Raw genomic sequence first — 12,671 nt, 5'->3', positions numbered from 1 at the left:
TGCAGGTTGTAATGCAACAAAATAGGAAAAACGTCAAGGGGGCTGAATACTTTTGCAAGGCTCTATATATTCTGAATGGACTTGTTGTTGTTTGTAACTGTGTAGAGCGAGAAAGGGCATACAGCCACCTCAATTAGCCTAGCTAGTTAACTAGCTTAACTAGCTTAACTAGCTTCTCCCGGTTTGATGCAGCCAAAACCGGTACTAAATAATCATGTTGGATGATAAATAACCTAGCTATTGCAGCTATTAGTCTACTATAGCACGAGTCGGCTTGGTTGGTTGCTGTCTCTCGTCTCCCGCCCTTCTCCCTATTCAATGTGTCACTCGCTCGTAACCTACACACAGCACAGCCCCTGCTCCTCTCTCTACCTTCTCTCCCTCATGTTTTATCAGCTCCGGTTAAATAGATTTTTCTGCTGCTTCCCTCATTCGGACCTGGTCTGGAACCGACCAGGTCTATACGGAAAGGGTCTAGTTGTCCTCGGGTCCGTTCGGACTGGGTTTTATATTTTTGAAATTAATTTATGCATATCGGGTCCGGGCGGGAAAACCCCAGGTCCATTTCGGAACGGGTCCAATTTTTTTGACCCGTGAAGGCGTCTACCATACATTTTAGCTCTGATGCCCGCATTCAAAATGGATGTCTGTTCTGGCACACATGAGGGAACACTCTCAATACAAATGATTTTTTTAATTAAACTAAATGTTCATTAATGTCTCTCTCTCTCTCTCTCTCTCTCTCTCTCTCATTCTCCTCTCTGTCGGCAGCTGACACAGTTTGACTAAAGCCTCAACATGCCTGTGGCGTCGACTGGCACCGAGCGCGGTGAGTTTTATTTCCCTCTCCTGTCCTTTCCCCCCCTCCATCCCTCCTTTCCTTTCTCCAGCCCCTCAACTTCCTCCTCCCTTACCCAGTCCATCTCCTCTCTCCATAGCTCTGATAAATGGGGCCGCCCCATGTTCTATATGACACCCACATCCATAAACACACCACACAGCCATTATGACCCACAGTTTCTCAATGCCAGAAAAGGGCTACTTTAATGAAGCCATATAATGTGTCCCCTAAATGGAGATTGAACTGACACTGTTACTTCCTGGAAGTAGACCCATTTTTCACTGCTTGTCCAGACAACTGCATAAGTTTTGGGATTTGGTGGAGGGAGACTTGGGTCACACTTGACATTAAAGGGCATTCTGCAGTTGCTACATCCATTTGTTTACTTATAAATAAATGATATGTACCCATTGATTCTTGAAGAATATAACTTATAAATGCCTCGTGAGCTTAGTTCAACTGCCGTGCCCCATCACAACCCAAAATAAGCTTGTTTTACTCCAATGTTTTTGAACAAAATAACGGTTAAAACTATAATTGTGATATCATGGATGGTCAGTCCTTGCGTCCATAGCTCTTTCTATGAATTTGAGAGTGGTAACATTTCTCCAGCCTCGTCTCCTCAGCTTTTTACCGAAACAGTGGTTAGTAAATACTTGTTTTTACTGTTGACTGCCCCTTTAAGATACACAAATGTTACCCAGCAGTGATATAGAGAGAAGATACTGTATGAGCACTTGTATGTTCTGTGACAACAACAAAAAAAAAAAACTACCACAAAATTGACTGTTTTTAATCAATAGCAGAAGATGGTCAACTGAGACCTTGGGCAAACCACGTATGAGATACTGTGACATTATAGGATATGGCCATTGATTGTGACTAACTATATGTATATCTATTTTTAAAGTCCTTATATCCTGTACTGGAGAGTGACATGCTAACGACATGTTGATGTCATATAGATGTATGACATTGTTAGTCACTCATAGCTTAGTCACTCATAGCTGGGTGCAGAAATGCAGAGACAGCATGCAGTTACAAATCTTGTTTAACGGGGGGAGCTTGATGACTGGGCTGTAAATTGAGTTGAAAGTCTGTAAAACAACGGTTTGCTTCATACATTTAGCTGCATGCTGAAGGTTTTATGAGATGAAGCTAAAACTTATGATCCATTCAAGTTCAAGGTGGTCCGGAAAAACTCCTGAACCTTGGCAGTAGAAATGTGATAACTCCTCCAAAACTTGAACTTCAAGTTTAACTTGCCTTCGCAAAAGGGCGAGTCTTTCCTCTTTCCAAGGGTCAGTCCTGAATTAGTCCTATTTCTCTGTGTGAAGCTGGGTGTAACTCATTCCTCTCAATCTGTATCTGTGTTTCTGTGTCTCTGTGTGAAGCTGGGTGTATCTCATTCCTCTCAATCTGCATCCGTGTTTCTGTGTCTCTGTGTGAAGCTGGGTGTATCTCATTCCTCTCAATCTGTATCTGTGTTTCTGTGTCTCTGTGTGAAGCTGGGTGTATCTCATTCCTCCCAATCTGCATCCGTGTATCTGTGTTTCTGTGTGAAGCTGGGTGTAACTCCTTCCTCTGAATCTGTATCTGTGTTTCTGTGTGAAGCTGGGTGTATCTCATTCCTCTCAATCTGTATCTGTGATTCTGTGTCTCTGTGTGAAGCTGGGTGTAACTCCTTCCTCTGAATCTGTATCTGTGTTTCTGTGTGAAGCTGGGTGTAACTCCTTCCTCTGAATCTATATCTGTGTTTCTGTGTGAAGCTGGGTGTAACTCCTTCCTCTGAATCTGTATCTGTGATTCTGTGTGAAGCTGGGTGTAACTCCTTCCTCTGAATCTGTATCTGTGTTTCTGTGTGAAGCTGGGTGTAACTCCTTCCTCTGAATCTATATCTGTGTTTCTGTGTGAAGCTGGGTGTAACTCCTTCCTCTGAATCTGTATCTGTGATTCTGTGTGAAGCTGGGTGTAACTCCTTCCTCTGAATCTGTATCTGTGTTTCTGTGTATAGTGGTACCCCCCCAGATCCTGGATACCCTGAGTGACAGCAACAGCTCCACCACCGCCAATGACCTGGACCTCATCTTCCTCAAGGGCATCATAGACAGCCCCGTGGTAAGTCAGAGAGAGAGAGAGACCTAGTACACATACAGTCAAACATGGCAGGATGTATTCACACACAAGCCAACAGAGAGCCTTGTAGTGAGTCAGAGAAAGGTGAAATATGTAGGCCTAGTATGTAGGGTCACACACACGCATACCAGAGAGAGTGTTGAATAAGGCCCACAGTCCTAAAACCAGTACCAAAAATACATTGCACGTTCCCAGAAGCTATAACTCATTCAAGCCTTTACAAACTCACAACCCTGTATGTCAACAGAGACAATGCCATGTAAACGGACACCCTCCCTCTGGACATGCATTCTATAAAAGGTGAGAGGCGGTCACGGTTGTTGTAAGAGACGGACCAAGGCGCAGCGTGTGTCGGGTTCCACATTTTTATTTCAAGTGAAACTTCTTCGACAAAACAACAAACCGTGACTACGTGGTGCAACAAGCACAAACAATATCCCACAAAGCAGGTGGGAACAGGGACACCTTAAGTATGATCCCCAATTAGAGACAAGGAACATCAGCTGCCTCTAATTGGGAACCATACCAAGAGCACCAACATAGAAATGAAAAGACTAGAGCACCCCCTAGTCACGCCCTGACCTACAACACCATAGAGAACCAAGGGCTCTCTATGATCAGGGCGTGACAGAGGCATCACAGCATGTAATTGCAACTGATACCCCCCCTTCTGCTGACATGCATTTAAAAAAAGGTGGGACGCATCAACCTTTGCAAATCCGTGAGATGATTTACGACCAAACGAAAATAGCAGTGAGAGCTGTATGAGTCATTACAACTCTCTCCATGTCTAAGGGGAAAAGGAAACCACAGCTGTAAACAAAGGAGATAGAAAGGGGAATCATTCAATTGCTTTGGAAATAAATTGGGTGTTTAGACTTTTGTTCAATGAATGGTACCCGAGGAGAAAGGTTTTGCGCCTTTTAATTGAAGTATTGCTCAGTGATTAAAGGGGAAGTGTCTGGGCACTGTTGCTGGAAATGCAGGGGGTTGGTTTGGAACAAAGGCTACTAAGTCTTGCTCAGTGATTAAAAGGGAAGTGTCTGGGCACTGTTGCTGGATATGCAGGGGGTTGGTTTGGAACAGGCTACTAAGTCTTGCTCAGTGATTAAAGGGGAAGTGTCTGTGTACTGTTGCTGGAAATGCAGGGGGTTGGTTTGGAACAGGCTACTAAGTCTTGCTCAGTGATTAAAGGGGAGTGTCTGGGCACTGTTGCTGGAAATGCAGGGGGTTGGTTTGGAACAAAAGCTACTAAGTCTTGCTCAGTGATTAAAGGGGAAGTGTCTTGGCACTGTTGCTGGAAATGCAGGGGGTTGGTTTGGAACAGGCTACTAAGTCTTGCTCTGTGATTAAAGGGGAAGTGTCTGGGCACTGTTGCTGGAAATGCAGGGGGTTGGTTTGGAACAGGCTACTAAGTCTTGCTCAGTGATTAAAGGGGAAGTGTCTGTGTACTGTTGCTGGAAATGCAGGGGGTTGGTTTGGAACAGGCTACTAAGTCTTGCTCTGTGATTAAAGGGGAAGTGTCTGGGCACTGTTGCTGGAAATGCAGGGGTTGGTTTGGAACAGGCTACTAAGTCTTGCTCAGTGATTAAAGGGGAAGTGTCTGTGTACTGTTGCTGGAAATGCAGGGGGTTGGTTTGGAACAGGCTACTGAGACACATATCTTTTTTTAAAGCACAACAGGTCTTTATCATTTTGTTCTTCATTTATTCATGATTAGTTGGGGCAAGTAAATTAAATGATTTAAATTAGGTAATCTCTTGAAGAGGGTAATATGATCTCAAACTATGTCGACATCTGAGGATGTGTAACTGTCATGCCCCAGCACTAATGACTGCTGCTGGACCGCTTTGATGTCAGATGATGAGAGGAGTTACACACACTCTCACTCACTCACTCACTCCCTCACTCACTCACTCACTCACTCACTCACTCACTCACTCACTCACTCACTCACTCACTTACACACTCACTTACACACTCACTTACACACTCACTTACACACACACACACACACACACACACACACACACACACACACACACACACACACACACACACACACACACACACACACAAAAACACTGGCTCTCCCCTACAGGGGAAATCAGAAGTGACAGCCCAGACTAATATTAGCACTTCTAAGGGAGGCCTGACATACTGATTTGCCTTGAACCACAGTTTGTCAATTAACCAGATTTAAGGTGTAGGTGCACTACTAGTCCACCAGGTGGCATAATTCAAATACATTTAATTTAATTGGTCTGGCAGTGAGGCCCATATACTCTGTGTAGGTGGGTCACTTTGCCTTTAAGTGTTGATCCCAGTACATATTTGCTAAATCCCTCTTCATGGTAAATTTACGTTAAAGAAGGATAGATTGATCCTAAATCTGCTCTTATGACAACCACTGGGCTGGAAGCCTAAATTCCAGGCTCGTGCCAGATGCCACTCAGTCCCAGAACCCAGGGTCGTGTCTGGCCTGTCCCTTCAGTTGTTAATGTCCACTAATTCTCTCAGTAATTACTTTCAAGCATCTGCTTTTACATTAAAGACATGATCAGCTGACTTTGAACTCATTTCCCTCTGTGAATGAACTTCAAAGGGGAAGTCAGCCAGCCAGTAAGGACAGTTTGGGCAGATCTTGGAGACTCTGTGAAATATTAATGGCTTCCACTCTACTTTGATGAAAAATACTTAATTAATCAGATAAAAGTTGAAGAGAGCAAAAAAAAGTGTCAATGATTTTGAAAGATTTTTATATATATTTTAAGGTGCAAAGTATATTAGCCCACTTAAAGCTTTGCTAGGTCTCATAAACAACCCTTTCATTAAAAACACTTTAAATATATGAACTAACTATTTTTAAAGATCCCAAAACCATTCTGAAACATATTTATTTCCATCTTAAAGAGATTCTCCAGTACTTTTGTAGACTTTTTAGCCAGTAGTTCTGAAAGGGACACTTACGAGCCAAAAGTGGTCCCGAAAAGTGTGTGCATTTTGTTAGCTGTCACTCAAATGGCGAGGGGCTGACTCACGTGGGGGGAATTGTCGGGAAAATGTCGCAGCGCAGCTTACAGAAAAACAGACGCTTTCAAACTAGGGATTTCGTAGCTTATTGAGGTAAAACAGTAATTCTGCTCATAGATTATGCATGTATGAACTACACATTGACACACCTTGCCCAAAGCGGTAGCTTTAAAAAAAATAAAAAAAATCCAGAGCATGTATGTGTGTGTTTTCTTATGTCCCGTAGGAGCCAGAGAGTCTGGAGGAGACCAGGTTGGAGGCGGTGAGGGACAACAACGTAGAGCTGGTCGAGGAGATCCTCAGAGAGCTGAGTCCCTTCACACACCAAAGCAAAACCGCAGCAGAGCTCACGCGCATCCTCAACGAACCCCACTTTCAGGTACACACACAGACGCACACACATACCCATACATTTACATTTACATTTAAGTCATTTAGCAGACGCTCTTATCCAGAGCGACTCACAAATTGGTGCATTCACCTTATGACATCCAGTGGAACAGCCACTTTACAATAGTGCATCTAAATCTTTTAGGGGGGGGGGGGGGGGGGCAGAAGGATTGCTTTATCCTATCCTAGGTATTCCTTGAAGAGGTGGGGTTTCAGGTGTCTCCGGAAGGTGGTGATTGACTCCGCTGTCCTGGCGTCGTGAGGGAGTTTGATCCACCATTGGGGTGCCAGAGCAGCGAACAGTTTTGACTGGGCTGAGCGGGAACTGTACTTCCTCAGTGGTAGGGAGGCGAGCAGGCCAGAGGTGGATGAACGCAGTGCCCTTGTTTGGGTGTAGGGCCTGATCAGAGCCTTAAGGTACTGAGGTGCCGTTCCCCTCACAGCTCCGTAGGCAAGCACCATGGTCTTGTAGCGGATGCGAGCTTCAACTGGAAGCCAGTGGAGAGAGTGGAGGAGCGGGGTGACGTGAGAGAACTTGGGAAGGTTGAACACCAGACGGGCTGCGGCGTTCTGGATGAGTTGTAGGGGTTTAATGGCACAGGCAGGGAGCCCAGCCAACAGCGAGTTGCAGTAATCCAGACGGGAGATGACAAGTGCCTGGATTAGGACCTGCGCCGCTTCCTGTGTGAGGCAGGGTCGTACTCTGCGGATGTTGTAGAGCAATACCCATTAAACCACACACTCATGCGGACATCAATGCACACGTACACCTACATGGACGTGCAGAGTAGACATATCCTTCATCACATAATCCACTAGTTAGTCCTAAGGAAGTTTTGCTTCGGTCTGCTGTCAGTCTAATGTTCTCTCTCTGCCGACTGGTTCCCAGTCTCTGCTGGAGACCCATGACTCGGTGGCGTCCCAGGTGTGTGACACCCCTCCCCCCAGCCCCTGTGCCTACATGGAGCCCCCCGTCAGCAGCCAGCCAGTGCCCCCAGATGCCGTCCGGATGGTGGGCATCCGCAAAGTGGCTGGTGAACACCTGGTTAGTACCACCTTGCTCTTTGTCTATCACCTATCTGTTATAGATAGCATGGCACCCAGAGTTTAGGTGTTTTAGTCAACTCTTACTCCTTTGGCTGAATCACAAACAGGCTAGTGGTTTTAATCATAGTGTAAAATTGTAACCATAGTGTATCCTCGTTCATGTCCTTTTTTCAGGAGAGGGAATTCCCATTCTTTTGTCATTTTAGATATTTTATTGAACATATAGGACATTGTAGAAGGACAATGAAGAGAGGAGAGAGTTTGTGCCAAAGTAGCAACTCCCCACGCCACACATCCTCGTTGGTTTATATGTGTTGAACCTGTTCAGGGCGTGACGTTCCGTGTGGAGGCGGGGGAGCTGGTGATTGCCAGGGTCCTCCACGGAGGGATGATCGACCAGCAGGGTCTCCTCCACGCGGGTGACATCATCAAGGAGGTGAACGGGAAGGAGGTGGGTGAGGACCCGAGGGCGCTGCAGGAGACGCTGCAGGAGGCCAGCGGCAGCGTGGTGCTCAAGATCCTCCCCGGCTATCAGGAGGGCCATGCGCCAGGACAGGTAAGAGCAAAAAAAGTACCAAGGCCCCAGACAACCTACATGTTAATAACAAACGATAAAACTTTTTGGGGGGAGGGATAGTCCATCTGTAGATGCTCAACAGATGATCAGTAACATTTCAACTAACTATCTACTAACCCTAACGTAAACCCTTGCCCTAACGCTAACTTAACCCTTACCTTAACCTTAAGCCTTACCTTAACCCTTATTCTCAACCTAACCTAACCTTAGCAAGGAGTTGCTTATCAACAATATAGTTTGTTGATTGTAGACAATCTACAGATGGACCATCCAGACTATCAAAGTAAAGTGTGACCTAACAAACTACCAGTGGACAGGTAACATACACAGCACTTACTGTAACAGCATGCTACCAGCCCAACAGACAGGTAAACGTTCTAAACAAACAAGAGCCCTATGCCTCCGGACAGACGAGCCATAAGCTCCACAGACAGGTCGCCACTATTGTACCCAAATATCAAATCAAATGTATTTATATAGCCCTTCTTACATCAGCTGATATCTCAAAGTGCTGTACAGAAACCCAGCCTAAAACCCCAAACAGCAAGCAATGCAGGTGTAGAAGCACGGTGGCTAGGGAAAAACTCCCTAGAAAGGCCAAAACCTAGGAAGCAACCTAGAGAGGAACCAGGCTATGAGAGGTACTCTTCTAGTGCCCTGCGGTAGGTAAATGCACTAATCTGCCCCTACCAAAGAACTTCAATCTACTACACAGTTTGCACATCATTTACTGGCTCTAAGAATATACTTTGAGGGGTGGATTATGACAGTGTCACATTGTCTGCTAGTGTTCACCCCCTCCGGTTGTCATGGATACCACCAGGCAGAGGGGGCTGAGTAATCCCTTTACGTCATTTTGGGGGATTTCTTCCCTTTTTATCTTCACTCGTTCTGTGGCTGATGGGAAAAAAGATGGATGGAAAGTTACTCTGAAAGTACAAACAAGTCGTCAGCGGAAGGGTGTTAATGGCTGCTGAGGAAGAGTTGATATTTACAGTAGGCCTAATGTAGTTCATCTGAGGATTGTAGAAAGTGGTTTGTTTTTATGCATTCTTGTTGATAATGGCTTGCTGTGATCAGCTGGAATAGTGTATACAGCTTTATACTCTGAATGCACGTATGGCGTCCTCTAGAGCAAAAATTCCACTTCGATCAACTTTTTTTTAAATTTCACCTTTATTTAACCAGGTAGGCTAGTTGTGAACAGGTTCTCATTTACAACTGCGACCTGGCCCAGATAAAGCAAAGCAGTGCAACACAAACAACAACACAGAGTTACACATGGAATAAACAAATGTACAGTTAATAACACAATAGAAAAGGTCTATATACAGTGTGTGCTGAAGAGGTAGGATAATGGAGCTAAGGCAATAAATAGGCCATAGTGGCGAAATAATTACAATATAGCAAGTCAACACTGGAGTGATAGATGTGCAGATGTATTTAAGTTTAAATGTAAACTTTGCAAGTTAGAAATGTGCACGACTCAAGCTTCTCCTTTTGAATTTGGTACGAAATGTTCAACACTATCCAACAGTAACAGACTCGTAACCGTCTGAATGTATCGACTTCCTGTTCCCCACAGGTGTTTGTGAAGTGTCACTATGACTACGACCCGGCCAATGACAACCTGATCCCGTGTAAAGAGGTGGGGCTTAAGTTCTACACGGGTGATATCCTGCAGATCGTCAATCAGGATGACCTCAACTGGTGGCAGGTGGGTCCAATGGGATTATTTTGCCATGTCCTGTACTGTATGTAACACACATTGTTTTGTGTAATTGCTTCTGCTGTCAATACTATCACCTCTATATTTGGCTAGTTGTGCCTGTCGGTAAACGGTGTGCGTGCTGGTGGGCCTAAGTATTGATGAGAGTATCATCCTGTGGGTCTGTCAGGCTCGTCGTTGTGTGGAGGGAGGCAGTGCTGGGCTGATCCCCAGTCAGCTGCTAGAGGAGAAGAGAAAAGCCTTTGTCAAGAGAGACGTGGAGCTAGCCCCGCCAGGTAGGACCAGTGCGTAGGGCTGTGGCAGTCACGACATTTTGTCCGACGGTTATTGTCATGGAAAAGACTGCCGGTCTCACGCATCTCCAGGCCTCCACACATTACAAGCCACCGATGCGTGCCTTTGGAACGTCTGCATTTAAAAAAATGTATAATACATTTATTTAATATATACCATCACAATAAATCCATTAGGAACATTATCATATCAAAATGTATTTCAGAAGAACTGAATATGAGTTGGCCTACTCTATGTTATCTGGCTATGCTCCATGCCATAGGCTGTTTCGTTTGTTCATTTAGCTGACAAGATATGCTTATTATTTTATTTTTATTAGATGTTATAGTAAGAATATAATAGAATTTAGCTAAATCAAATAGAAAGGATATTTTTCACATTACAGAAGCGAGTGCGGCATAAAAGTGATCATTTGAAACAGGTCCCATATGCTTAGATTGAGAGTTATTTGGCAACTTTAGTTGTGAATGATACAAACCTTAAAATGTCTTAGAAATAAAAAAAAATATTATGGGCTGCAGGATGCGACAATAGGATATTGATGATTTGAGAAAGTAACAAAAAAAAGCTTGCGCTCTGTTCCTTGCCTCGGGCTGTTCTCTCATCAAGTGATCATATTTTCACCCATCAGACTATTTTCAATTTAATCTTGTCTTTACTAAAACAAGATTGTCTTTATCTTGACTTTAATACTGTAAAAGTAGTTTCGATTTAGAATGGCCCATGCATGTCATCTGTATGCCCTCAAATAGCGAAATGGACGCCGTGCTTCCCGCGGGTCTGTTTTGTAAGCTACTTCGGTTGGTATTGCGGAGCATGTGCTTAAATATGAGTAGCTCAAACTACTACCATGGGCTCTCAAACCTTGTTCCTGCAGCCACCCAGTGGGAAAGCAAGTGAAATCTGTTAGGGAACATCAATATAAAAAAAACGCAATTTAACATATTTCGCTAAACTGCGCGCTTAAGAAAGGAATTAGGAGAGAGCGGAGGAGATGGTGAGGTATTCTGTATAGCTGAAGGTAACGTGACACTATTAATTAGGAAAATATATATTTAAAAAAAACTATTACAAGGCTATTTAAAATCGAATACAAATTCACTAATTGTAGAGTAACTGTAAACCGCCCTGCACAATCAATGAGCCGACAGCATCGCCTAGGACTGGCTTTACGTTCTCCCAGACTCATGGATAGACATTTTGCAGCGTAGCGTAAGGTAACTACTGTAGTCCATCCAGTATGCATACTAATACACTCCACACTCAAAGGCGATTACTCAAATTTGTTTAATTTTGGAACATAGGCTATAACAATTATGTCCCACAGACATCTTAAATCAGTGTTGTTTCATTTGTTTTCTGCCATGCAACATGTGCAGTAGGCTATGTATTGGGGCGGCAGGTAGCCTAGTTGTTAGAGCGTTGGGCCGACAAGCTAACAAGGTAAAAACCTGTCATTCTGCTCCCGAAATAGGCAGTTAACCCACTGTTCCCCGGTATGCCGTCATTGTAAATAAGAATGTGTTCTTAATTGCTTAGTTAAATAAAAGTTTCATTTTTTTTTTAATTGTATAACTGCACAATCATGTTGGGTACAACCAAAGCGTGTCTAGAGTGCATAAAAGGAGATTACCATCACTCAATGGTCAAATGGAATTTTTCTGCGGTCATGACTCATAGCTGCTGGTGTGGCAGTCATACAGTCACCCAACAGCCCTACCAGTGGAGCCCACCTTATTAACTCTTCATAACTCTTACCCTCTGTCTGTCTGCCTGCCTGCCTGCCTGTTTGTCTGTCTGTCTCACTCATCACTAATGAACAGACAGCATTTAATATGAGCCATATCGTCAGATCCTAGATGTGTAGCTTATTGTGTAGCTCATTATGTAGCTCATTATGTAGAGGGGAATGATGGGTGAGGTACAGAATACAGAGACCCGATCTGGGACCCGAGTGGGCCCGGATCCAGAATTCTAAATAATGCCACGGGTCGGATCTGATATGACTGTCAGGGGTCTTCGGGTATGTTTAATTTGAACTGACTTGCCTGAAAGGACCCGCACATACCCGGAAGGCGACTGCTGCAGTAGAGAGAGATAAATTGTATAATATATGCTGCTGCTCTTTTCACGATAGTGGCACTTGTAGCTTGTTGTTGGCCAATCATAAGTCATCAAAGCGTCATAGAGCCTCCGTGGCAAAAGTTCTGAGATATCTAATCAATGGACGATGGAATTTAAATCACAGAATTAAAAGTTTAAGGAGCAGGATAGGCAACAACGACCATGAGCCAACAGTTAGGCTGCTACTTAATATTCTGAATGGAGTTGTTTTTATTTGTAACTGTATGACGAGAAAGCTCAAGCACTGTAGCCTCAATTAGCCTATCTAGATAGCTTAACTAGCTTCTCCCGGTTTGATGCAGTCAAGACAGGCACTACGTAATTATATTGGATGATCAATAACCTAGCTATGGCAGCTATTCGTTTGCTATAGTGCAAGTCGGCTTTGTTGGTTGATGTCTCTCGTCTCTACCTCCTTCCACCCTGTGTCACTCGCTCACATTAACACACTCCCTCCCCCACCTGCTAGAGTGACACCTCTCCCTCCTCTCCCTCGTGCG

At 44.3% G+C, this 12,671-nt stretch overlaps 1 protein-coding gene across 2 annotated transcripts in view; it reads left to right on the top strand.

Moving 5' to 3' along the window:
• LOC129832880 (MAGUK p55 subfamily member 2-like) overlaps positions 1–12,671 on the top strand; it is a 31,319-nt gene that overhangs the window by 14,283 nt on the left and 4,365 nt on the right. For both annotated transcript variants that reach the window (XM_055896977.1, XM_055896979.1), the window contains exons 2-8: positions 772–829; positions 2,856–2,959; positions 6,237–6,389; positions 7,290–7,445; positions 7,776–8,003; positions 9,610–9,741; positions 9,923–10,028. In XM_055896977.1, the coding sequence (XP_055752952.1) occupies positions 799–829; positions 2,856–2,959; positions 6,237–6,389; positions 7,290–7,445; positions 7,776–8,003; positions 9,610–9,741; positions 9,923–10,028 (910 nt within the window). In that variant the 5' untranslated portion in view covers positions 772–798. The remainder of the gene's footprint in view (positions 1–771; positions 830–2,855; positions 2,960–6,236; positions 6,390–7,289; positions 7,446–7,775; positions 8,004–9,609; positions 9,742–9,922; positions 10,029–12,671) is intronic.

This window comes from Salvelinus fontinalis, chromosome 34 (genome assembly GCF_029448725.1).
Source record: "Salvelinus fontinalis isolate EN_2023a chromosome 34, ASM2944872v1, whole genome shotgun sequence".
Taxonomy (NCBI): domain Eukaryota; kingdom Metazoa; phylum Chordata; class Actinopteri; order Salmoniformes; family Salmonidae; genus Salvelinus; species Salvelinus fontinalis.
Note: the sequence above shows the minus strand (reverse complement) of the source record. Positions and strands in the feature narration are given on the sequence as shown.